The sequence below is a fragment of the Ictalurus punctatus genome, chromosome 4 (assembly GCF_001660625.3).
Source record: "Ictalurus punctatus breed USDA103 chromosome 4, Coco_2.0, whole genome shotgun sequence".
In the NCBI taxonomy this organism is placed as follows: Eukaryota; Metazoa; Chordata; class Actinopteri; order Siluriformes; family Ictaluridae; genus Ictalurus; species Ictalurus punctatus.
This window is the reverse complement of record NC_071284.1, coordinates 10,377,572-10,403,816: the sequence shown is the minus strand read 5'-3', so window position 1 is coordinate 10,403,816 and position 26,245 is coordinate 10,377,572. Positions and strand designations below refer to the sequence as shown.

The 26,245-nt window shown below is 38.9% G+C and overlaps 2 protein-coding genes across 3 annotated transcripts; one reads left to right on the top strand and one right to left on the bottom strand.

Annotated features, from left to right (window-relative positions):
- Positions 1–923: 923 nt before the first annotated feature.
- Positions 924–13,643, bottom strand: si:dkey-103i16.6 (SIRT1 domain-containing protein). Its single transcript, XM_017466407.3, has 8 exons — positions 13,344–13,643; positions 5,168–5,363; positions 4,913–5,086; positions 3,874–4,106; positions 3,655–3,755; positions 3,404–3,565; positions 3,027–3,239; positions 924–2,060 (listed from the first exon to the last, which is right to left on the bottom strand). Exons 2-8 carry the CDS (start codon positions 5,353–5,355, stop codon positions 1,935–1,937), a joined length of 1,197 nt encoding a protein of 398 aa, XP_017321896.1. The 5' UTR covers positions 5,356–5,363; positions 13,344–13,643; the 3' UTR covers positions 924–1,934.
- Positions 13,644–16,264: 2,621 nt separating this feature from the next.
- Positions 16,265–21,589, top strand: tmem263 (transmembrane protein 263). 2 transcript variants are annotated; one of them, XM_047154885.1, is made up of 4 exons: positions 16,265–16,487; positions 18,030–18,326; positions 18,724–18,794; positions 20,039–21,589. In XM_047154885.1, exons 3-4 carry the CDS (start codon positions 18,731–18,733, stop codon positions 20,335–20,337), a joined length of 363 nt encoding a protein of 120 aa, XP_047010841.1. In that variant the 5' UTR covers positions 16,265–16,487; positions 18,030–18,326; positions 18,724–18,730; the 3' UTR covers positions 20,338–21,589. The 2 variants fall into 2 exon arrangements, with proteins under 2 accessions (XP_047010841.1, XP_047010840.1); XM_047154884.2 differs by lacking the exon at positions 18,030–18,326 and having other exon boundaries at positions 16,267–16,487.
- The last annotated feature ends 4,656 nt before the right edge of the window (positions 21,590–26,245 follow it).

Sequence of the window (26,245 nt, the reverse complement as noted above, 5' to 3'; positions counted from 1 at the left end):
AGCCTTTTAACTGACTGCTTCTAGTCAGAATGATATTTTTGTTCTCGTGAATGCATGGTCTTTCTGTAAATTTGCTTATTATTTTTATTCTGAAAACTGGGAAATCATGGGCTTTCCCTTTGCATTATAAAGTGCTGGGAACATGAATGCTAGATTCAAGTGACTCATTTAAAAAGTTGCTTTGCCTTAGGAGTCATCATGCTTATTTTTTTATTATTAAAAAAAGCCTTTATGGTGATCAATATAAATTGCATGTAAATTAAGCAAAACATTATCCAGGCTTTAAGAATTGTTTCCACGTTTTTATACTTTTTTTGTTTGTTTGTTTGTTTGTTTCCTCACCCTCATTAATGCTACAGTTCTGCTTGTAGATCATCGCTGATGGTATGTCCCCACATTCAGTCACGACAAAATATTCCTGACATTTTTCTGGAATTCTAACATAATATAGATTGGTATTTTCAATATTTAAGTGCTTTATTTTTATTTCCTTGATTATGCACGTGTATGATAGACTACACACACTGTCTATTTGTCATTTTTTAATACTGTACTAAACTGTTTAAATTAGGAATTGGTCAGTCTGTGTTCTGTTCAACATCCTGTTGCATTACAGTTTGTTTTTAGTGCTTATAGCTGAATTTAGTTTAAGTGCTGAAATATACACCATGTTAGACATGCCCTGCGGTCTAGGAAGGACATATTGTACCACATGAGGCTGATACTTTTGTAGACAAATGCTGATTAAAAAAAATGTAACTCAATCACATAATCTAACACAAGCTACATCATCTGTTTTGATTGGGCAATTTGTAAAAATATCTAAACTAAATGAACATGGCCTCTTTTCCAGTATGCATCATAAAAGGATACTTCAAAACAGGGGTTAACAACAATGTTTTCAGAAAAAATGAACAGGTAGGTAGACCTTAAATACTTTTAATATCAAATTGATCAAACAGATACAATGCATGTAATGTGTTTAAAAAAAAAAAAACACAAGAAAACCCAGCAGCATCTGATAATCCAGAATAACTTTTTTCCCCGAACTGTTCAGATCTAGTTACCGTCCATACACCAAGTACACACCGAGAACACTTAAAATACTTTTAAAATGAAAAATTCCATACTTCAGTCTGAAACTGAACAAATCCAAAGTTTTAAGACACACGTTCTGACTTCTTACGAGTACCTCGACATATGAACCAAAAACAGGTACGAGCAGATACGATGAGGATTACGTGATCATTATTTAATCGACTGTGCAAAATGGAATAATTGCTTTCTCTCAATTACACACTGGTGAGCAAAATTACCGTTCTCTCACACACACCCTATTGACAGCCATTTACTCACACTGACACAAAGAAGCAAAAACACATTTTCACACAAACACACATACACACACAGCAGCAGGATATTGGGTCTTTGTTGCCAAGCAGAGACATTTATTAGAGTTTTGGAGGGAGGCCCCAGCTTGGAGACCGCCGTGCCTGTGAAAACACACACAGCAGGACACTACACACTCAGGAGGTCACGCCTCCCATGCTAATTTAGCACTGTCCTCTCGGAGCTGGACCCGCTCCAAGTTCCACAGAGTACACTTCGACCCAACACACATACATACACATACACACACACACACGCCTACGCCATGGGTTATGTCCATTAAAATTCATACTTTGCCTTGTAATCGCATAAGGTTTAAAACTCTAAATAAAACTGATGGAGGACAGAAAAGTTCTGCATGTGGAGATAATTAAAATATTTTATTTTAATATCCTATTCAAATGTTCACAGAGGTAAGAAAGTGCCACATCAAGAAAGACACCCACATAATATTACCTTAAATAAAAAGAAGGATAATGTGGCCAGTATCACTATTATAAGTGTAGAGGTCTGGGACTGCAGGTGACTGTAGTTTACTCCATAACTCAAGTGCTCTTACTGTCCGTCTCTGACGAGTCACTCTCTTCACTGTTGCTGCAGGAGCAGGCTCTGTGCTGCTGTCCACTTTCTGAGTGAGGAGCAGATATCACCATAGGGATGGCCTGCAAATCCTAAAGGGGATTAAATTTGATTATATGTCAAATTAAACTCCAAAGAGTTAGAGAAAAGAACAACGTTATACAGCGGAACGCTACACTCCTTCAAATTTGTTATTTTCCGTTTCTTAGCCTCAGAAACGCCACCTAGAGCTCACTTATTGGCCACAAGAGTCTAAAAATCAGTGCACACCAACCCTCTTCCGTGAGATCTACCTTCCTGCAGGTTTCATCTCCAAACAACATGTAATACACCTGCTTTAGCTGATCAAGAACTTCTTAAAGCAATGATTGGATGGTCAGATGGGCAAGATTATGGTTTGACTTAAAGTCTTCAGGAAGACAGATCTCCAGTAACAGGGTTGGTGACAACTGGTCTAAATAGTGAAGGTTGCAATCTCTGCACTTCTGTGTCAGGAGGGGGGAAAAGCTTTGGAAAACATTGACACAATGAGCTTTTCGGAGAAAGTGAAAATTAGCTCAGGTTTTTGTGGCAGTTAGTAGATAAATCATCCCTTATCGTTAAAGACATGAGTCGCCATGTATGCAGATGCAAGACTAGTTATTTTCTGATAGGAGGACCTTGCTAATTTCCAGTGTTGAAAAAAATTACATTTATAAAGTTTCACCTTTAATGTGAAAAACAGTGAACAATTTTTATTTAGTTAAGATTGTAGCCCTCTAAAGTCCATCACATCTCCTATATGTGCAAATGAGGAAAAACACTGACAGTAACCCAAGATCAGGACTGAACTGTAATAAAATCAGCAGAACATATACTTGGCAATTTACACTTTATGCCTTGGATACATTTCAATACTGCTGAGTAGCAATGATTTAAAACTGTAATTACATCTTTGGCTGGATCTGCTTATAATGTATTAAACCATTTTCTACAGCCGTTATATAGCACTTTATTTAACCAAACACATGGACCAGAGTTTATACCAGAAATTTTACTAGCTGAACACCACTACATACCCCGTTCCCATCACTGTTCATCAGGTGTTGAATCTCCGCATGCCAGTCCAGAATCTCAGCAAGTCTTCTGACCAAGTCCACCAGGTCTCCCAGCTCCACGTAGTCTCCTCTCCTCAGGGGCTTACGCTCAAACGGCCCAACTGCGTGTCGGTTCAGCAGCAGACGTAAAACTCTGGACTTAACCGTGTTCACCAGGCTGGCAAAGGGCTCGATCTACCACAAATAAAGGAAAAACAAAAAGGGCGTACTTTAAACTAGCCTTGTGTGTAAAGTGAAAAAGCTGAGACTGTGTTTATATTATCATTTCAAATTGTTTCTGAAGGTCTGTGATGATGATGATGATGATGATGATGATGATTATTATGTAGGAGTCTGACCTTTAGAGAAGTGCCCATGATGATGAGCAGGTCTGCTTTGGGGAAGTCTGTTTCATTTTGGAAATATTTTTCAGGTAGATCCTCTCCGAAAAACACAACGTTCGGCTTGACTGTGGCAGAACAGAACGTGCATGTGGGGACACTGTCACTCATGATGGCTTTCTGAAATGAAAATTTAAAAAGGACATGAAATACAGGTGATCGTTATGATAATGTAGAGCCGTTAGGGTTAGTCGCCGTTTGCGCATCACCTTGGCTTCATCGGCAGGAAACGGTGTATAGCACAAGTGACAGGAGGCCGTCGCAAAACTTCCATGAGCTTCCACTAGTTTATCCTCAGGAATACCACACACTAAGAAAAGAGCAGAAGACATACATGCATCATTGCTGCTGTTTTTTTTTTCTTTAAAAAAAAAAAGAAAAAAAAAAAAAGTGGCTGTAAAGCTCTATTAAAATTTCGTTCAACATACTTTTCTCCAAGCCGTCGATGTTCTGGGTGTACATGCGGAGCAGCAGACCTTTCTGGTGCAGCATGCGGATAAAGTAATGGATGTAATTGGGCCGATGTCTACCAGGGTACAGCTCTTTGGCCAGCGAGAAGAAAGGACGAGGGTCATCAGAGAAGTAGTCGATATTGAACACGGCTTCAGGGTAAGGAACGTTGTACTTTTCCAGGTTGGCGTATAATCCTGTGCCTGGCGTTCTGATGGGGGGGGGGGGAGAACCACACGAAGTAATGGCAGTGGAATAAATAACTGAAAAACTATATGCAACAGGAAATGAGAAGACAGTTGTATTTAATTACGGAATAAAACACGATGCTGGATGCTATGCTGAATTTGATTATTATTTAAACAGCAGGTCCCAAAAGTGGCTTATTCTTCTAATATCCAGTGGTTACAACTGTTTAAAAAAGAAAGGCGTATCAGTTTATAGTTACACGCAATGTTGTGGAACGTTCACAAAAACAAGTCTCCCCACCCCTTATAATTTTTTATTACAAAAGCTATAAACAGCCGCTCCATTAGCAGCCTCTCTCAAGGTTAACAAGACAAAGAATTGCAGCTTGTCTTGTTACAGAGAAACCTCAAATCACAAAGTCCTGTGTCCTGAAGGCTGTCCCCCTCAGAGAGGACAACTTAAAGGAACAGCTTCATCACAGACACGGACTTTCAAAAATGATTCTTCGTTCATAAACAGCAACTTACAAAAAGCCTGATCAAAACAACAGCTATATGTTATTCACCATTAAATATGTTTAAAATACGCTTATTATTAGGCCTAAATTATGTGAATGTCTACCACATAAGTCCCTGATTTAGCTGACACTAGGCCAGTATTGCAGCTGACACTACAGCGAAGTCGTGCTTTTCGACAAAATTAATCAATACCTTCTAACCAATCAGATTAAAGAATTCAGCAGCACTGTTGTCAAAAAAAAACAAACCACACATTAAAAATGGAAGTGGAGAAATACATGCAGTGCTTGGGACAAAGTGGAACTCTTACCTAAAGTCTGGTATGCCACTGGCTGTGCTGATTCCAGCGCCGGCCACCACTACCACGTTACGCAAGCGACCCAGCTTCATCAGTCGCCCCACAGTCTCAAGAGCTCCCCGTGGGACCGAGCGACCTGACATGCTCTTACTGACGTCAGCGCCTGCTTTTGATGGCTTCCCTTTCCTGAAATGATAAGTAGAACGCATGTAATTTTTACAATTCATACTAATTAGTGCAATTAAGAAAGCCACTGCACTATCTCACCGTGCTAATGAGGCCTGCAGCTCGCTCACTCTCATCAGGCTCAGGTCGTTGAGCAGGACCGAGTCTGAGGGTTTGCTCTGCTGGGAGGAGGATGGAGTGGACTCCTGAGAGGTGATGGAGCTGCGCGTCACTCTACCAAATCCAGGCTGGTTGCTCCGTCTCTCTCTGCTCATCTTCGCTTTGCTCATACCTGCACCTGCAGAAATGGATATGGTACGTTGTGACATTGCATTACACCGCAGTGCTGTTGAATTCTCACATGATTGGTCAAAAGATGTTGATTCGTTTTTTCTAACTGACAATAATACAGACTGTAAAGCAAAATCACAGGTTTATATTAATGCACTCAATGCAATACATTTCCTTTTCTATAGTAACAGCTGATTCACGGGGACTCCACATAATCTATGACTAATAATAAACAGATTTTTTTTTTAAATCAACATGTAATTGATTGATAAGTTGATATTGTCAAACTTTCTGTAAGGAGACATTCATTTAACTTTTATGGAAGCAGTCTCCAGTATCAGTGCTTTGTAACAGTCTGAGGTAAAGCAGAGGCAAAGCTTTTTTTTTCAGACAGAGTTTTTCAGACAAGTCTTCAGGATAAAGAAGTTACAGTTTCTTGATAACAGGAACTAACTAGTTTCACAGACGTTCCACAATATTAAATGTAACTATAAATGGAGGTAAAGTATGATGTGATGTTCCTTAAAAAATAAAAATCTGTAATCATTGACAAACTGCTGTAGTATAAGAAGACAACATTTTGGGTGTGCTGTTACAGGAAATAACTCGACGTCGGATTGGTACCAGTCAGTCCACACAGTCGTTGTCTATTCTCTTATAAACAGCACACCCTGTCATGATTTATTCCTTATTCACAAGATTTACTATGATTTTCTTGCAGCCTAATAATCCATTAACAGTTTAATTGACCACTCAGTCACAAAAACACAGAAAGCAGAGGCTAAACAAACAGAGCAAACAGATTTAAATTTATATTCAATTAAAACAAGTGGACCAAGCGCTTAAAAAGATATTAACCCTTTCTCACAGTACACTGGCAGTACACCGTTCCACCGGTATCAGTATAAACAAATTCATTATTTTATCGCCGCAAGTCCGTTATAAGATTAGTCAGGATACCGTTGGGTTTCTGTGTGTAATCATGACTCTGTGTTTAGCTGCTGGTGAGCAGGGCGGTGGGAAATGGGAGGGGTGTGAGCCCAGTGCTGGGCAAACAATTCACACCTCTCCGCAATAACACCAGTACAGAGATAAAATGGACAGCACAACCAAAGCTTTAAAAATAAATAAATAAATAAATAAATATAGAATACAAGTGCCACAATAAAAATGATAGCATTTAAATCTAGTAGCTAGGTTATATTAAAAAAAATAAATAAATAAAAAATTAATACTTATGAAAAACTGCAGATTCTTAAATTCTTCTATGAACCACTAACCACTACTGTGGAGTGTGACATCACAAATAAATTCAACTTTGAACACACAGGCACCCCAAAAGAGATGGAAATTTTATTTTTGGCCTCTGGAATAACCAACTGACTGACATGATGGGTTCAAATCCTGCTCGTTTGTGGAAACAATGCTCCACATGCATGTAAATAGACATTTCATGCTAAAATTAAATGATCAAAACCAAATGCATTCATTCTAACTGATGTAAATTTGCATCTAAACTGAGTCTTTTCTTCCCTCAAGTGTCTATAGTGCTTCAAAACCAGATTATTTTATAATACAGAATTACACCATCAGCTGCAAAACACCCAAAAAAGACTGAAAGACCTTTTTCCCCAACCAACTAAAAATGCCACGGATTACCACGTGGTTTTTAACTCCATTAATGTATGCCATGAATATCAAGATGTTTTTACTCTATTTGTTCCTTTTCTTGATTTGAGCAACAGGTCCCTTAGTCCGTCTCTGTACTATCTCGGATCCAGAAGCTTCAGAGGCTATATTTAAATGGCAGTTAAACCAAAAATCACAGTGCGGCTCTTTTGTCTTCTCCCGCTTTGGTTAGTGAAAAGCTTCAATGTTTTAAAACTGTCACCTCACAAACAAAAGCTAATGGCTGTAATATATTTAGTTCCCCCCCTCTTTTGGGCAGCTATGCTAATACAGCTCACAGCTGTGGCAGCTTTACTACCCAGAGAAGGTGGAAGGAGGAGGCATGTTTATTTAAAAAAAAAAAAAAAAAAAAGTGGGGGGTATTGGGGTCCAGGATTGACCGTGTGTCAACAAACCCAGCTGGAACAGAAAGGAGGAAGCCCCTTAGAAGGCCCCTTGCACAGCGCAAAAGGAGGGAGATTGAACAGAGATAGATGATTCAAAGGTAAATTTCAATAACGAGAGTGCACAGGATGCTACAGAGATGTGGGAGTGTGTTGCCAAAACCAGCAAAATATTCAGCCAAATGAGTACGTGTCGACAGTGTGCTGAAGCTTGTGTCAAATTACCACGTGATTGACGATGCTTGCAGCTTTAAACATCACCAGAAAGGCGTTTAACTGCTTTGAAAGTTTTGTAGCTAACCAATGTATCTAACACAGATCGTATATTTGATATGGAGTGGAAATTTACTGGCAAACAAGATTGAACACGTCAATTTTCCATACCACTTATCCTACACGGGGTGGCGGGGGAGCCTGGAGCCTGACAAAGCTTTGGAACTTTTACTGGCATGAAAACGAAGAAGCAAAACACACCTCACATGACGCCAAATAAATATGCATGCACTTGAAGATTAAATAAGATTAAACTGTGTACCAAAATATAAAATGATTTAATTTTAATCTTCAAATATAATATTTACTTAAACTGCACATTTACTTACAAACAATATTAAAACAATACACGGACGTAACATGTATTCCTAGAAAAAGTGTGAATAATTTAAGCAGCTTCCTCTTCAGTAAGCACTTCATCCTGGTCAGGGTTGGGGTGGATCTGAAGCCTACCCCAGAAACACTGGGCAGCACGCACACACACACACACACACACACACACTTACTCTACAACCAATCTAGTGACTGACATTTTTTGAGAGTCTGGAGGAAACCGGAGGACACAGGGAGAACATATGAAACCTCACGCAGACAGTAACCTGATCTCTTGATCGAACTGGGGACCCTGGTGATGTGAGGTGGCAATGCTCCCGCTGCGCCATGTTTAATTACCCTACCCCAAAAAAGAGGAAAAAGGTTGTGACCTTGTGCTGGTATTTTGGTGCTGGTTTACTGTGATCTGGAACTCTTTTAAACCACGATTTTAAGACAAAGAAATGCATCCAATAAAGTGCAGCCTGCGTCATGGCATACAAATGAGATAAATCAGTCCTTTTACTGAAGAACATTAAACTTATCACAGGCTGGAGAGGCACCATAATCACATTCAGAGAGACAACAAGCCTTGTTTCACTGGAGTGATAAACCCATCTACTCTGGGCTGTTCCAGAGCAGCTGACAAAACTGTCTAAAGTTGGCAGTCTTATGAAGTTTAAAAAAACAAACAAAAACAAAACAAAAAAAACCACAAAAAAAACTTCACAGCACACCAGTAACAGGTTGATTTTGACTACTGTGACACACCAGATGCTACTTGGGTTTAAAGCAGATTAGATGTCTTTTTTTTTTTTTTTTTTTTTTTTTTTATAAACGCTTCAGTCTATTTTAAAAGCATCCAGGCTTACTCCTTATGAGATTAAACTTCCCTATCTTCATTACTTTAATACCCATTTCTGGGGAGCTATTAAAAACTACAGGTGGCAAGAGATCACTGCTTTTGTGTCCTGTCCACCCATAGAGATACTGCTGAGCAGGGCCAATATATCACAGCAGATCTTAATACGACTCCACACAGAGCGTTCTAGTACATCTCCCCCAAAAAGAAGAACACCAAGAATGAAAAACACAGACATGAAGTAAGCTACAGATGAAATCAAATGAGATGCTGCATCAGGGAAACTCCTCGTTCATACACTTTTTGCACTTCACAAACGTTAGTTTTAACATGAAGAGAATTACTGTATAAACCGAGGTGTTGGCTGACTGCAATCATTTCAAGCATCTCGAAGTAACACACTGATGGGAAATGACTTATGGAATCCCCCAAAACCCGTTACATATCACATACACGCACTTTCTGTTTTAAACACCACCTAACGTCACACAACTATCAATCACATGACAACAGTGTGCATTATCAATCGGGCAGACCAGCGTTTATGCCATCAGCGAGCATTGGAAGGGGCAAAACGAGTGACCCGAGTTACAGGATAGGTGTTTCAGTAGCACGATTAGGTGTTGCAGTTTAATCAGCCTCCAAACAGTTGCTGTCGTGGACTTTTCATCACACAAGTCACAACCATTTCATGTGTTTAACTAGAATGGCTTGGAAAGCATAAAAATCAATAAGTCACAAAAATACATGCATAAATACATTCTGTAGAAGCCAGCACGGAATCAGAGGGGCCAAAGGAGAACGATGAGGATTACGCCTAAAAACAGACAGGCCACAACCACACAAATTAATCAACCAATCTAAATTCAACTTGTACCTCAAATGGTAAAAATGGCAATTTATGTCAAATGGTTGAATCCTTACACAAAGCACTGTATATCTATAAAACTGACCACTCGGTGTATAATCACTATAATTAAAAATGATTCCAAAACAGTGTTTGAGAAAACAGTACCCCAACTATATTTTTATTCCTCAAACAAATAACATATTTATAGATGAGACAGGAGCAACAGTTTTCAAACTCAGTACTGAGAAATCCATGTAGACCTCATCAGTTCCTCCAGGATGTCGCAACTTTGCGATTGCAGAAATTAATCCCTCATCAAGCAAACAAAAAAAGGTTTTTTTTTTTGTTTTTTTTTAGTTCCGCAGATTTGGGTCAAGATGCGTCATGTGACATCACAATGCATATTCAGCCAATGCCCTAAAAGGTCTCATTTACCAACAAACATCATTGCGAAAGACCAAAACCATTTTGTGCAACTGCAATTTCACCAATTCAAGTAGTTTTCCACAAAAAAAACCAACAACCCAAAAACAACTCAAATTGCATCACAAATTTTGAAAAAAAAAGACAGCAAAAATCAAGAATTTTTGGCCGCAACAATCACACACACACAAAAACTAAATCCTGCATGGTCTGCAGGTCTTATAACGACGTCTCTGCTACATCAACACAACTGATTTCTCTCTCTGTCTTTAGATCAAAACTTGCATGGCTTCAAAAATGGATCAGAAATGCATAGCTTCCGAATCACCCGCACCTTCATCATAAAGTGGGGTCTCTACATACAGTTCGATTACTGCAATTGAATTAATATGTTGCCATGACACCCTGGATCACTTTAGAGCTCCTGTCTTCCAATGCACCTAAAACCCAATTTGAAAAATCACTTGAAAACTTCATTCTTTATTTCTTTCATTTGAATTTAGTCTGATATCTGCCCCATCTCAAAGTGCTACATCTGTAAGCAGCTTCTTATACGATGTCTGCTGTCCCCGTTCAAGTTCTGGCCTCACAGCTCCGGTCACCACGGTGATCACTTCAACACCAAAAGGTCTCCTCTTGTCTGTCTTCTCCATTGCGCTAATGACATGTCCCTTTGGTTTGGCTCTTTGTTCAATTCTCATATGATACAATGCAACTAATTTGCGCTCAATGTACTATTTGTTCAGGGTGTGTGCAAGTGTGTACATAAGAAGCAGCAAGCAACTGACTACGGCATTCAGTAGACTGGATTAAATTAAGTTACTGAGAAAAGCACATACTGCACGGAGGGTGCTGGGTCATCATTTGGAAATATGTGATGTGATGTTACAGCGCTAAAAATGGCCTGGCAGTGGCTTCGACTCTGGAGTGCAGAATCTCAAAATACACAACTTACCAGACAATATGTTCAATGTGAAACAGGTGAAGACCACGGCAGAGTGAAAGCACTTTTTTTTTTTGAATGGTACCGACTGACATTATATATTTTAGTGCAAAGATTTTTCCTCCATTACTAATGTTGAACTGATTAAAGGAAAGACTTGTTCTCTTGTGGAAAATCTGGTAAAGACTGACATCTAGTGGTGCATATAAACACATAGCAACGTGGGGCTGTAATTGCCTGGCCTGGCCTTTTTTTTGGCGGGGTAAGTGTGATCTTAGTGATTTTGACCATAGCATGGTTGTTACTGCAGGATGGGCTGGTCTCTAGCGTTCACACAGAATGGTGTCAAAAAAATAAATAAATATCCAATGAGCAGAATTTCTGCAAGTGGAAATACTTGGTTGATGAGAGAGGTCAGGGGAGAATGGACAAACAAGTTGGAGCTGATGGGAAGGCTACGGTAACTCAAATAACCACTCTTTACAACCATGGTGAGCAGAAAAGCACCTCAGAATGTACAACACACTGAACCCTGAGATGGTTGGGCTTCAACGGTAGAAACCACATCAGGTTTCACTCCCGTCAACCAAAAAAAGGGATCCAAGGCTACAATGGGCACAGGTTCACAGGAACTAGACAGCTGAAGAGTGAAAAAATGTTGCCTGGACTGATATATCTTGATTTCTAATGCAGCTTGCAGATGGGTCATGGACCCTACCTGCCTTGTGTCAACAGTTCAGGCTCATGATAGTGGTGCAATAGTCTGCGAAATATTTCAAGTGGGGGTGGGGGGTGTTCAAAACTCGAACCGCATACCCCTGCAGATCTATCCCAGTGGGTTTACACCAAATAATTAAAAGGTCACCTAATGTTTAGTGAGGGAAACATAATAGATCCTGCTTTGCTTCTAGGTGGCATTGACCTCTTAGGTAGGAACTGCAATAACAAACATATTCGCAAGATTTTTCAAATGAAAAGAAATGTGACACCATGGGGTAAATTTCACATGGGATCCTTCATGAAGGATATAGATTGGAAAAGGGACTGGATTTTACCCAAGTTTTATATCTAATAAGGTTAAAGAAGTCTACTTCTTTATTTAAAAAAATAAAAATAAAAAAAATAATAAAATTACTTCATAAAATCTAACCTATTAATTCCTACATTTCTACATATTCCGACAATGATGCAACATGACCATTTTGTAATCTTTTAAAAGAAACAGCTGCCCTTTTTTTGTGGAATGCAATATAACAAAAAATCTGGGCTGATTTAAGACCCTGATCACTTGTCTCTTGAATATTTTGCCAACTCTATTATACACCCATCCATTCATCCATTTCCTTTACCGCTTTTTCCTACACAGGGTCACGGGAAGCCAGGAGACTCGGGAGAGAACGGTGTCAGCACATCACAAGACACAGTCGCAAAAAACATTCACACACTACAGACCATTTTAGAGACGCCAATCAGCCTACAACGCATGTCTTTGGACTGAAGGAGAAAACCGGAGTATCCGGATTAAACCCCTGAAGCACGGCAAGCTCCACACGCACAGGACAGAGGTGGGACTCGACCCCTCCAACCCTGGAGGTGCGAGGCAAACATGTTAACCACTAAATTTCTTCATTCACAAACAAAAACGGGTCAATATCTACATTGTGTCTTTCAACATTACTTCTTGAATTCAACTCTCTAATTTCATCACTCAGACTTCAAATAAAAACACCAGGTTTTTGATGTTTTTTGAGAGCTTATGTAAAGCTGGGATATAACTTTCATATCACTCTTTTTTTTTTTTTATTATTTCTGTGTGTGTATCCATGTGTTTGTTTCACTTTGTTATTGTATCATATTCAAGATGATAAGGTGAGCTCCTTGTTCATGTATGTATTTATATATGTTTTGTAAAGTTTTTTTCAAAACAAAGTGATGTTAAAAATGTATTTTTTCAGACTGTTTAATACATGCATGCATGCACATATCTGACAACATTTCCACTATAAAATCCTTCAGCTAAACTTCAGCATTGCACTGAACTAGATCTAAAAGCTGATCATGTTGTACCACTCCCTCAGTGTGACTCAACAGCTGTGATTTCTGTTAGCTACAGCTCCAGTTAGCATGTTCACCGCCTGAATTAGCCATTTGCACAAAATGTTACTGTGTTATTTCCGGTTTGTTTGCGTCGCACACATCAATGTATCTGGTAAAAAATAAAGACTAGCTAATCATTCTGTGGTCAAACCTGCCTCCGGTTGGTGTTCAGTAGTCAGGTAAATGTGCAGGGTTGAGATAAACAGCTCAGTTACAGCCCAAACAACAGCACCAGCAGCTCCGTGTTCTCCTTTCCTGAAGCACTGGCAGTTACAGACACTTACATTACACCGTGTCGCGACTGGGATAACGAGAAATGAAAGTTTATCAATGGGTTAGAATTCAACCAGACAACAACAAACGGACAGGAAATACGTCACTCTAAATAAGCGCGGGAAAACAGGACGGGTGCATATTCAAACAACACCAACAAGCTGCACTGCGACGCTTCTGGAAGGGGAGCGGAAATGAGGAAAAGGGTTGTTTTATTTTTTGTGTCCCCCCCCCCCCTTTTTTTTTCTATTTTATTATTATTGCAAGAAAAGAAATACAATAATATACATTAACTTTTATGGCATTGAAACACAATAACATAAAAGAAAAAGGAAGAGAGGAAAAATAACAGCATCTCAATCAGTAATAAAAATATGATCATAACTCTTCAGAAACTGTAGTGAATAATGTTAAGTTTTGGGAATATTTTTTTAGAAGTCTGATATGAAGCGTAAAATCCTCAGTGCACTACATTAGGTTTGTGTCCAAATTATTTACCTTAGTGGGTACCTCAGGGCAGAAAGGACAGAAATGTCCAAAAGCCTTGCAGTCTGTTGCAGAAATAACCAGTGACTAAACCAAAACTATTGCATTCTCTGTGGCAAAGAATGGGCCTACATCTTCATAGCACACAAGCGTAAATGTGAAATACCAAGACTGGCATTTGGGAAAGACATACACAAACACAAATGTGATTTAAAAATCAATAACAAAGGAACTTTAATTTGCTCTTTTCATTCACAAATGGTATCTTGTTAGACTAGTTCTTTCCTGGCTTTCATTCACAAATCAGGCCTTATTAGACTAGATCTATTTGACTTACAACAGAGATATAGAATCTGATTCAACCCATTGTAATGCCATATAGGCCATTAAACAGTCTGCAAATGCTACTCTGAGTTTTTAATAAGGATTGAAGTAAAAAATAATATAGGCAGGGTCATATGAGTATCTGTTGAAAATACAATCATTAGTTTCCTTGGGACTATTAGGACAATGCTTCATATGAACCAACAAATATTTCCAGATCACCTAAAAATGAGGAAACAAGTATATTCGATGGAACTGGTGACCATCTGATGACCTTTGACTGAGACTGCAAAGCAACTGGGGGAAAAAAAAGAAACAGATAAGTAATACCTTTCAAACGTAGACATGCATTTCATACTCTATCAGTGTGATCCAATCCTTCCTTAGGAACCCTAGCTAGTCTTATACTGAACTTCTGTTTCAGCTTTTTTTTCTATCCAAAACAAAAAAGTACTACTAACTGATTCAGGTGAGCTGTGAAAAATAACAGCACAAACATTTGAAACCAGACCCACTGAAGGAACAACTGTAAAATCTGCACAGCCTCGGCTGAGTGGTGGTCTGGAGAATCAAATTGCTCAGAAAGAAGAGAAATATTGGCCAAATGTGATTGAGTTTAGGTCAATAATAGCATTAGCAAGTGTACTGTGGGTCACAAGTGGCCCAATAGTCTTGGGCATATTTAAAATGATTAACAGCATTTGGAATGCGGTTCCGTTTTGTTCTGGACCTAGGCATAACACCTGGCAGGCCTGCTGGAAACCTGTTACATATATGTAATGTAATCTCGTTTTCACAGGCTCCATAGGAGGGTTTACACTATACTACTGCCCTAACACATCATAGCACAAAAGTCATTATTAAATGGATAGATTTTTAAGATTTAAGTATATAAAAAAATTATTTATCAAAAGCATTCATTCATTCATTCATTCAGTAACCACTTTATTCTAGTCAGGGTTACACTGGATCCAGATCCTGTCCCAGTGATGTGTTGATATAGAAGTGCTGCAATTTCCACTGAAACAGGAAGTCAGGGCAGGACAGATTGAGTAGCTCCTCCCCCTTTTTTAAATAGCCAATAGCATTTAGCTTACCTCACAGCCCAGGCTATGCAGGTACTTGACAGTTAGTACCGTGGAACCTTAATATTGGGGACAGGACACTTCAGATTCCAGAGAGTATTTGATTCCATATATCTATTTTCTATACTGCTTATCCTACAGGGTCATGGGGACCTGGAGTCTATCCCAGGGAGCATCGAACAAGGCGGGGAATACCCTGGACAGGGTGCCAATCCATCGCAGGGCACACTCACACACCCATTCATACACTATGTACACTATGGACATTTTGGACATGCCAGTCAGCCTACCATGCATGTCTTTGGACTGGGGGAGGAAACCGGAGTACCCGGAGGAAACCCCCACAGCACGGGGAGAACATGCAGACTCCGCACACACAGAGAAGCAGTGGGAATCAAACCACAACCCTGGAGGTGTGAGGCGAATGTGCATGTGCTAAACACTAGTCCACCATGCGATGGAGAGCATTTGATTGGAAGTGCAGAATGATGACATCAAACTTGTTGATCCGTATTGGTGGTACAGAGAGAGACTGTAAATTTTTAATATGTATGTCTTCTAAATGCAAATTTTATCATTGTTTTGCAGCTCACTAGCTTATGGATAACCTTAAGCCAAACATATTCATACTAAAAGCACAAAACTTAAGAATATATATATTTAAGTATACAAATCTTTAATTACATAAAGCTTAATTTGGATAAATAAATGTACAATATAGAAAAGTTCCAGCACAAAAGATACAGAGAACTCTTTGTGCCTTAAACATGGAGTACTGCTGTGTTTTCGTTGTGCCAGTGTGAATGATAAGTGTTGATTCCTGTGAGTTTTGAACAAACGCTCGTGCAGTGTTTAATCGTGTGGAAGTTCTGAAGTACGAGACTGTAAAACGTCACTTCCTGTCTAATGCGTCCACACTGGCAAAAGAAAAAGGAGCAAAGTAGAGCGCCACGTCCACGTCACGCAGAGTGTGAGTGTGCTGTACGTGAGATAGGCGGAGAACTTAAGATTATTTCTGAGTGAAATTTTTTATATTATATTTTAAAAAAAACAAAGCTCCAGGTTACTGTAAGAGAGGCAGACAGAAGCGGCCAGAAGTGCAGGTTCAGAGGGAAAACAGCTGCTACTAAAGTAAGTACAACACGTCGCTAACCTTAGCTAGCAGTTCAGAAAAGTTTTCATGTTCTGGAGGGCAGCATTTACACCGAGCTGTGAGGTTAACTAGCTAGAATAACTGTATAGGAGTCATAACATAAGCATTGTTTTGGTTAGTAGTGGTAGATATTTCGGTTATCGACATGTGTATATACATATATGTTTATATAGGCCTATATATTTGTATTTTGCTGGTTGTTGTGATGGCCCATTTTGGGCTGCAGAATAACAACCTCCCTTGTGCTGGATGATGTCCCTAAACATGCCTTTTATTTATTTCCCTCTTAATTTCACTTTCTAACCTTTTACAGTCAGTAGCAGTGTGTTTGTAGCCCATTATAAAAGACACACTTACACTTTACTGTCTAATTAGCATTTGAGCTTTTGTTCATGTTACACGCATTGTTTTTCTGATTTATGCAACTTATCAAGTCAGCCTCTTCGATTTTCTTGTTAAATAAGGGCATCCTAAGTGAGTTATTCCGTAATAAATAATGTTTTCTGAAGTCATTTCTAGCCAGATTGATGGAACTAAGCTCTGAAGAGAGGCACACTGCTGTACCCTTCATGCCTACGTGTAACTGCACTCAGTGCATGACTTGTTTTTTTTTCATTGGGCTTCAGGCTCATGTTCAGCACACTCACTGAAAACACTGAAGGCCTGTTTTAAAGGAAAACCTCGACACCGAATGACTTTAAAAATGTGATCTATGCTGTGATTTTTCAAGAGCATCCCAAGATTTATTTTTGTAATGAAATTCTGAGATGCCTATTTATTTATTTCCCTTTACTTTCTTTGTTCATATAACTGTCGTTAGTATTGCTGGTGGGAATTAATCTCGCTTCACCTCGACCAAAAACGAGCGCTGCAGCAACGCTTTAGTCCTTAAATCTGTCCAGATCTCTCACTTCATCATCTGTACACCATCATGCTCTTCATCTCATAGCTCACTATCTAGTCAGGCCTCTGCTTTAGCTCAGGGCAGCCGTCTCCTATACCTGTATAGCGTTCTCCCATTTGAACTCCTCCAATATTTACAGTCTCCACTATTACTACACTGGATTTCTCATAAATATGACACTGAACATCACTAAAATGGTGAGTGAGAAAAGACGTTCATGCTCTTTTTATACTTGGGAGGTCTCACGGTTATGCCTATTCCATATAAATGGCATTGTAACTGCACTAGCAGTGTCCATCTTTGATATCAGCATGTAACATAATCCATACGCCCTCTATATTGCCTTTAAAGAAAACAGAACGGTTACAAATGCATATTCAGTGGTGTTTGGATGTGTAGAGTAAACACAATCCTGACTGGCTGTGAACTGGTCAGCCTTGTTCTGTGTTGATATAGGCAGCACACCCTAAATCTTAGTTAGTGCTTTGGTCCATTTCACAAGTGTATGTTAAAAAGAAACATGTAAGTTTAAAGACTTTATTGTCATTGTACAGCTGTGCAAAACAACAACATTTTGTTGGTATCACACGTTCTCAAACATTTACAAAATTTGCAGATGACGTAACGGTCATTGGCTTGATCACGAACAGTGATGAGTATGATGACTGCATGGTGCTCCAACGATAATCTCATCCTTAACACCAAGAAGACAAACGAGATCGTGGTGGATTTTAGGAAGACAAGGAAAATTGATCTGAGTCCGGTGTTCATAAGTGGAGTAGCTGTGGAGAGTCACCTGTTTTAAATTCATGGGGTTGAACATTACAGAGGATTTTTCTTGGACTACACACACCTCCACTGTCATGGGAAGGGCACAACAACGTCTTTTTATTTTCTGAGAAGATTAAAGAAAGTAAGGTTGCCTCAGAAACTTCTTATGAACTTTTATCGATGTGCATTGGAGAGTGTACTGACATCACATTGCATCACATCTTGGTATGGTAGTTGTACAAGAGAGGAACGCTGCAACAAGCTACCAAAATGGCAGAAAATATCATTGGCGCACAGTTACCATCAGTTGAGGACATTTTATTTGTCCAGATGTCGGAGCAGAACCTCCAAAATTATTAGAGATCCCACTCACCCTGAACATTATTCCTCCCTTCGGGTAGGAGATATAGGACGATTTATTCTCGTACCACAAGACCGAAAAATAGCTTGTTTGCTAGAGCCGTTCAACTTTTGAACACTTCCTGACTGGTATCCACCTATAAGTTATATTTGTAAACACTCTGATTTACCTTCCACAGAGCCACAATGAGCAAAATAGATGAGCCACAGCATGATGAGCCTGCATACTTAAAGGATGAACCTCCAGCAGGTAATTAGTTTCTTTTGAGGTTTTTTTTTTTTGTTTTTTTTTTTAAATTACTTTGGCATATGCCAATCAAACCTGGCATATGCAAGGGGTAGTACCTCTGTGACTTCACATGGTGGTGCTCTTGTGCCATCTAGCCCTCCATCTTCCAAGCGACCCCTATATTTAGATATTGTTGAAAAAACAATATCGACCTAATTTGCTAACTTGCACTATACTCCCCATTATCCCTTTTGATTACATTTAATTGAAGAAGCCAAAGGTTGCGATCACAGTTCATTTATATTGCATCTTTTCTTCAGTGTATATCAGTAGGAAAATTCTTGGTGAAGGTCTTTGAATGCAGACCTACAAACCTTCACGCATTTTACCTAGGAGCTCCACATGTTAACATCAGAGTATGCTAGAACATGATATTACTCAAATATATCTGGGGAAAAAAGTTATCTTTTTTCAGCCCAATTAAAAATGGCAGCTAAGCCTGTCAACACATAAATCTGAAATGCTTGACAATTCTAGATGTTTTTAACTCTCCAATATTAACTGACATTCTCTGGTAGCCCCGCCTCCTTCCCTCAATCTCACATATGTAATTAGACAAGTATATGGTTAAGATCAGTTATCTACAGTATCTCACAAAAGTGAGTACACGCCTCACATTTTTGTAAATATTTGATTATATCTTTTCATGTGACAACACTGAAGAAATTACATTTTGCTACAATGTAAAGTAGTGAGTGTACAGCTTGTGTAAGAGTGTAAATTTGCTGTCCCCTCAAAATAACTCAACACACAGCCATTAATGTCTAAACCGCTGGCAATAAAAGTGAGTACACCCCTAAGTGAAAATGTCTAAACTGGGCCCAATTAGGCATTTTCCCTCCCTGGTGTCATGTGACTTTTTAGTGTTACAAGGTTTCAGGTGTGAATGGGGAGCAGGTGTGTTAAATTTGGTGTCATCGCTCTCACACTCACTCATACTGGTCACTGGAAGTTCAACATGGCACCTCATGGCAAAGAACTCTTTGGGGATCTGAAAAAAAGAGTGACTTACATTTATCTCATTTATACAACTGTGCAGTTGAGGGTTAAAGGGCCTTGCTGGGATTTGAACTCATGGCCTTTCGATCAGTAGTCCAACATCTTAACCACTGAGCTACCACTGCCCATTTATTGATCTTTATTATTGCTATAATTGATGGGTCATTATTGCTGAACATAAGTATGTTATATTTTCCATTCTACAGATACAAATAAAGACCACCCTCAGGTTCAGCCGGGCATGTTTTCCAGAGTGACAGGAGGTCTGTTCAGTGTCACCAAAGGGGCTGTTGGAGCCACTGTTGGTGGGGTAGCCTGGCTTGGAGGGAAGAGCTTGGACCTCACTAAGACCGCAGTCACATCTGTTGCTGCTGTTCCTGGCATGGGAGTAGGATTGGTGAAAGGGGGCGTATCCGCAGTGGCCGGCGGAGTAACTGCAGTTGGCTCAGCAGTTGCTAATAAAGTTCCCATTGGAGGGGCCAAGAAGAAGGACAAGTCTGATTGAAGTGTCTGAATTGTTGAGGGAGATGCTGTCATCAGTGACTCTGTTTATATGACTCCTCAGTGGATTGATGGCTGGTTTGATATTCTGCAAAATTATTTGTTGGAATCAGATCTATACGCTAGATCTGTTCTATGATTGAGCGACTTCAGTGTACTAGGAGCTTCTATCTGCTTCTCACGAGGATGTTTCTGTGTCCTAAGTTTTGTCCTGTGTCCTGTGTTTTGGAACATGACAAGATGTGAATGTTTTGATCCTAGTAATGGCAAAATATTTTAATTTTGAAGTATAAGTTGTTGAAACTTTGGAGACTTGGGTGTTTAGTGAGGGACCACTGTAACATTGTCATGTTTCGCTAAGCCACATTGCACCGGGTTTGTGTCTTTGACCATAAACTGGGGAACACACATATCTTTTGTACCAGAGCCTTAGGGGAAATTAGTACCATGAGCCATAAGTTGAATTAAGACTGGCATCACTTGGGTATCCCTCAATATACTGCAGGAGAAAATGTGATACTGTGGTGGGTTGATGGAAATGCTTCATCTCTCTGATTGATTCTGTTTGTGAGATACAGTCTCTGGGGTCCAGGCTGAACCTCTCATACAGCTTTGCTCATCAGTCCCTTTTTTCCACCAGCAATACAGAGAAATCCTGAACCTCCAGCCACAAACTAATGTGTTTACTGTGCACCAAAAAAAAAAACAGCTAAGGAGTTATTCCTGTGAGAATCTGAATACTGGTAGCAAATGTTCCTTAGCAAAACAGTTTGTAAGATTATTCCGTGAAATAGCTGTTTAGGTTAGATTATATCTGTTAAATAATGGGCCATTTTTTTGCTCTAGCCTTGCAATGAAGATTGTCTATACAGGTTAGTGTGTTCGACTATACTTGTTTTATTTATCCTAAATATTTTTCTCTCTCAGTGGCTTTCAACTTTTTTGTCCATTTCATAAATAGAAGTATTTTCCCAGGCCAATACTGCATTACATTTTTATATGGTGATAAAGTAAACGAGCAAAGACAGTATTTTCTCTAATATGTGTTCAAAATCTTTATTTTCCTACAACCAAAGAATGCAAAATGCTCAGTCAGTATGGGTCTTCTCTGTAATAAGCAATATGCTTTCTTTCCCCTTTTTTCCTTTCTTTCTTTTTTTAAATTTTATCAATGTGTATTCATTTTATACACAAATATGTAAGTCTACGCTTGAATATATAATGTGAATTAAATAAAGAAATAGGGTTCAACATTGCATTGCATTGGTTTTGCCTCATTGTAAATGGTGGGTAGTCATGGAAGCAACGCTTAGAGATCAAAAGTCACTCTTAGTTTCAAGGTCATTCCAAATCTGAGCACTGTGTGAGATACAGTGCCCTCCATTAATATTGGCACCCTTGGGAAGTATGAGTAAAGATGGCTGTGAAAAATTGTTTTTCTTGTTTAACCTTTTGTTAAAATTCACAAAAATACCCTGCTCTCCTGGTTATAAAAAAAAAAATACATACTGTGATGGGCTCTCATTACTAGACGTCATAGATCTTTTACTCCTCAGAAAACTTTGCATAAACAACGTCATACTAACTAGGGACAGTAAGCTTGAGTTGATAACATTTCTTCTTGTCACAGCAAAGGAACTACATGCCTAACTTTTCTTCTTGGTTTACTTACAGGCACATCATTGAGACAGCCTTTCAATAATGAAACCTATCTATAGCTCTGTACACCTCAAAGCTCCTGTTTAAATGACTATATTGTCAAGAGAGTAGGGAGAGCCAGAAAAAAAAGTCCTGCTGCTGAAAAATAAAATAGTTCTGACTTTTAACTGAAGTGCTCAAATAATTCAATTATATACAGTATGTGCATATAAAAACATTGTGTTATTTAATCAATTGTAATATCTCTGTGGATGTTTAATAGTTGCAGTATTTATGTAATTTAAAAAAATTGTTCCTATTAAATTTGTATTGGTTTAAGGTTTCACTTAAGTCACTTACCACTGTGGAAAAGGCTTTTGTCATGTTTGAAATTTAACAAGGGCAAAAGTTCATACATCTTAGAATTAGAGAAAAAAAATAAGACTGATGAATCTAAAATGTGTGCTGTTATTGATATGCACCGATCTGAAAAGGCCTTGATATGCAGTGGCAATGCAAAAGGGCTGGCTGTTTAACCAGGATGAAAATAAGCGTTCTACTTCCTTATGTTTAGTGGGATGTTCCTCTATGCTCATTTACTTGTTGAATACCAACAATTAAGTCCCCAACTGGGTAGCCTATTAAAGGTCCGTGTTACATCACACTCATCCTCTTTCTTATTCCAATGTCCAGATGTCATATACTATTGCACTCAAATCCTTGTTTCTTGCTAATTTTGCTATTGTTTAACCTGCACCATCAAAGGCATGTGCTCTGCTGCACACCTTGCGTGATGCTAATTCTAGTGATTGACTTGCAGTTATTCTCACCATGGTTGACCTAGAACACATGTATCACCATGTAGCTCTAAATGACACATTTTTCCTGAATATAATTGAGCAAATCTCCTTAGCCGCACTTGCCAGTCATTTCACTGCTGTCCTAAGTTCTAATAATAACCATCTAGCTATCGTAATTCTTAGTCTTACTGCTTTTGGGAATAGACAGTGGTGGAAAGAGTACAAAACACTTGACTTGAGTAAACATGCTGTAGTAATAATGCACTTGAGTTAAAGTAGTGATAAAGAAAACTACTCAAGTAAGAGGTATTCTGCATTCCTAACCAAGTAGGACCTGGGAAGTGTCTGACTTCCCACTAGGAAAGACCTCTCCAACTCATAATTCTTATTCAGAAAGTTGGATTTATTTATTTATTTATTTTTTGAGAGCATCCAGTTACAAGTCCATGACATTACTTCGACAAGGCGGCGCTTATAAATATTGTCACCATAGAAATAATTCACTTTAGTAAAAGTAGTGTTCAAGAAAAATGTTGAAAAGCTACTCGAGTAATTACTTTACAAATGATGTGTACAGATGACATCTAATCGGAAGCTGTTCAACTGCAATTTGAGGAATGCGTCTTTGAATAATTATGTTAACTAACCAAGTAAGTAATACTGAAATGAACGCCACGTAGATTGTTAACAATATAAAAAGAAAGGGAAGGATACCACAGGCTGGACTGTGAAATGCCAGTACCTCCACAGGTATTTTCAAAGGAGTTAAAAAAGGGGTTAAAATTGTACTGCATCCAGCCTCTAGATGGCCTCAAAGACATTTTGGCTTAACTTTTGACCCCTTTTACAAAAGTGCAATTCAACAGGCTTGCTATTTAAGCTGACTTTTTTTTTTTTTTAAGAGACACCTAAAATTAGAACTTGTGCAGCTTAAATCCAACCAACATCTGCTGTGATCCTTACTCATGTGGATTAAAGCTTCTGTGCAGTTTTTGCGAAAAGGGCTTTGGAAACTCGCCCATTAATACAGTATTGTGAATGTAGCCACGGTTAACTTGGATGGACACTTCACTAAACCACACTCTCATCAGACTCCAGACAGAGTATAGGCTCTGGTGGGGCTTAATGTCCTATCAGTTAAACTGGTTTACACTAATTAAATGTGCCATATGTTGTCACTGTTCTCTCACTCCCATAACAGATACACTGGAAACCAAGGAAGTGAAGCAAAAAAATATGCTCAGCGAAGAGCTAGTAAAGGCACCACTGTGTATATACCATCTCCTCTGAAAGAAGAAAATATGTACATCCCATGGAAGTTGTTGGCTTTTTTGACATATTTGGACAAGCAAACATTTCATCCTCTTTTGACATTTTGTAGTAATGTTCACAATTTAAATTTTTAATTATAATGGAAAAAGTAAGTACCACCATACATTTATCACACCTTCAAGTCCTTAAAATTAGAATCAGGTGTTCAAGATTGGGTGCTAGTGATTAGAGCCTGCTTAGGGAGTGCAGGTGGAACTGGTCTTATTTATACCCCTCTCATATCTAGTGTCTGGCATTCCCTTTGCTGTTGAGATGTGTGGTGTCATTAAGCCAAGATCTAAAAAGTTCTGTAAGACCAGGACTGGCTGTCCCAGCAAATTCAGCCCAAGTGCAGACCATCTAATGCAAAAAGAAATCTCCAAGAACACCAAAATTTCATCACAGGATCTGCTAGTAAATATTGCAGTTGTTGGTGTCAAAGTGCATGCTTCTACAATCAGAAGGAGATTGCACAAATTTGCCCTGCAGTGGAGGCATGCCAGGAAAAAGCCTTTGCAGGACTACAATTTGCCAGTGAGCATATAGGCAAAGACCATGCATTTTGGGATAATGTACTCTGGACAGATGAATCAAAGATAAAGTTGTTTGTCCACAGTAACAGCAGACATGTTTGGTGCAGACCAAAGACAGCTTTTCAGGAGAATCACCTCATACCAACTGTGAAGTATGATGGTGGAAATGTTATGGGACTTCTGGAGGCAAATTGATGAGATATGAAGATTACACCTGAGAGCAAGGTGATGAGCCCGGTGTTACCAACAGCAGGAGATGAAGAACAAAGAAATGAAGCAGAGTAAAAGGCTGGTGGTCCAGAGGCACAGAACAATGATCAAGTCAAGACATGGCATGAAGCAATGGTATTGTTCATGTCAGTTATAGATAAGCTATTGGCAGGGATGAACTTGAATTCTTGCAAAATAAATGTTTAGAATGACTTTTAGAACAATTTGAAATTAATTCCATCTCTTTTGGCCTCGTTTGATTTCATTGTCATTTCCATTTGAAACCATTTGTCATTTTCAAGTCAAACTGCTCTTATAATAGGCAAACGTTCCCCTCTCCTAACTGACCCCACCACATCTGCTGAATCTACATATGCTTCACATCTTTAAAAAAAAGTATATGAAATCACAGCAATGTTCATTATTGACAAGGAAAAAAAAACGGTAACGATATGGTATATCCACTAAATGCTTGGAATGTATAATTCTTCAATTGTGATTCCTGTAAAATAAATGAAAATGTAAATGCAAAAAAATGAAAGAATACACTATGATGTGCAATAATTTATTTAAGTAATCATCTGTTTATATGAACATCAAGATTTCTCACTATACTCTCTCTATTCCTCAATAAGAAATAGACTGTATTAACAACAACAACAACAACAACAACTGCAAAGCCAGTCACTACCTCATATTGCATATCGCTCCCTATATCAAAAATCTATCCCCTGTTATTGCAGTTAATGGAACTACAGTTAGATTATCAGAGTCCTGTTCAGTACCATGCCACAGTACAGTGATATTCACTGACAGGTTGACATTAATCACCCACATTTGCCTTGTGGCTCTTCTCTTTTTTCTTGGTCTAGTTGAATTTTTGGCGACACAATCAATAGAAACAAACTTTCCAAAAGGAAATCAATCACAACAGAAAGCTCTGATTATGTTAATGCAATTAGATTATTCTTACATAGACAATGGACAGCTTGTTCTGGGGGAGGCTACTAGACCAAAGCTGAATACAAGCAAAAAACTCATGGTCAACTGGACTATGAACCACAAAGGAAAGTGTTTCTATATAACATTTCATGAAACATGAGATGGACCAACAACTTAGTTCCTCACATCTCTGTGGTCCATGTCTGGCCAGCATTGGAGAAGTTATGGATTACTATAAAACCTGCTCTCTACAGTAAATAAATACAATTTGGATTTATTCATTTTGGGGGGCATGGTGGCTTAGTGCTTAGCACACTTGACTCACACCTCCAGGTGTTCGGAGTTCGATTCCTGCCTTCTCACTGTGCGTGTCGAGCTTGCATGTTCCCCTCATGCTTTGGGGGTTTCCTCTGGGTACTCCAGTTACTTCCCCCAGTCCAAAGACATGCATTGTAGGCTGATTGGCATCTCTAAATTG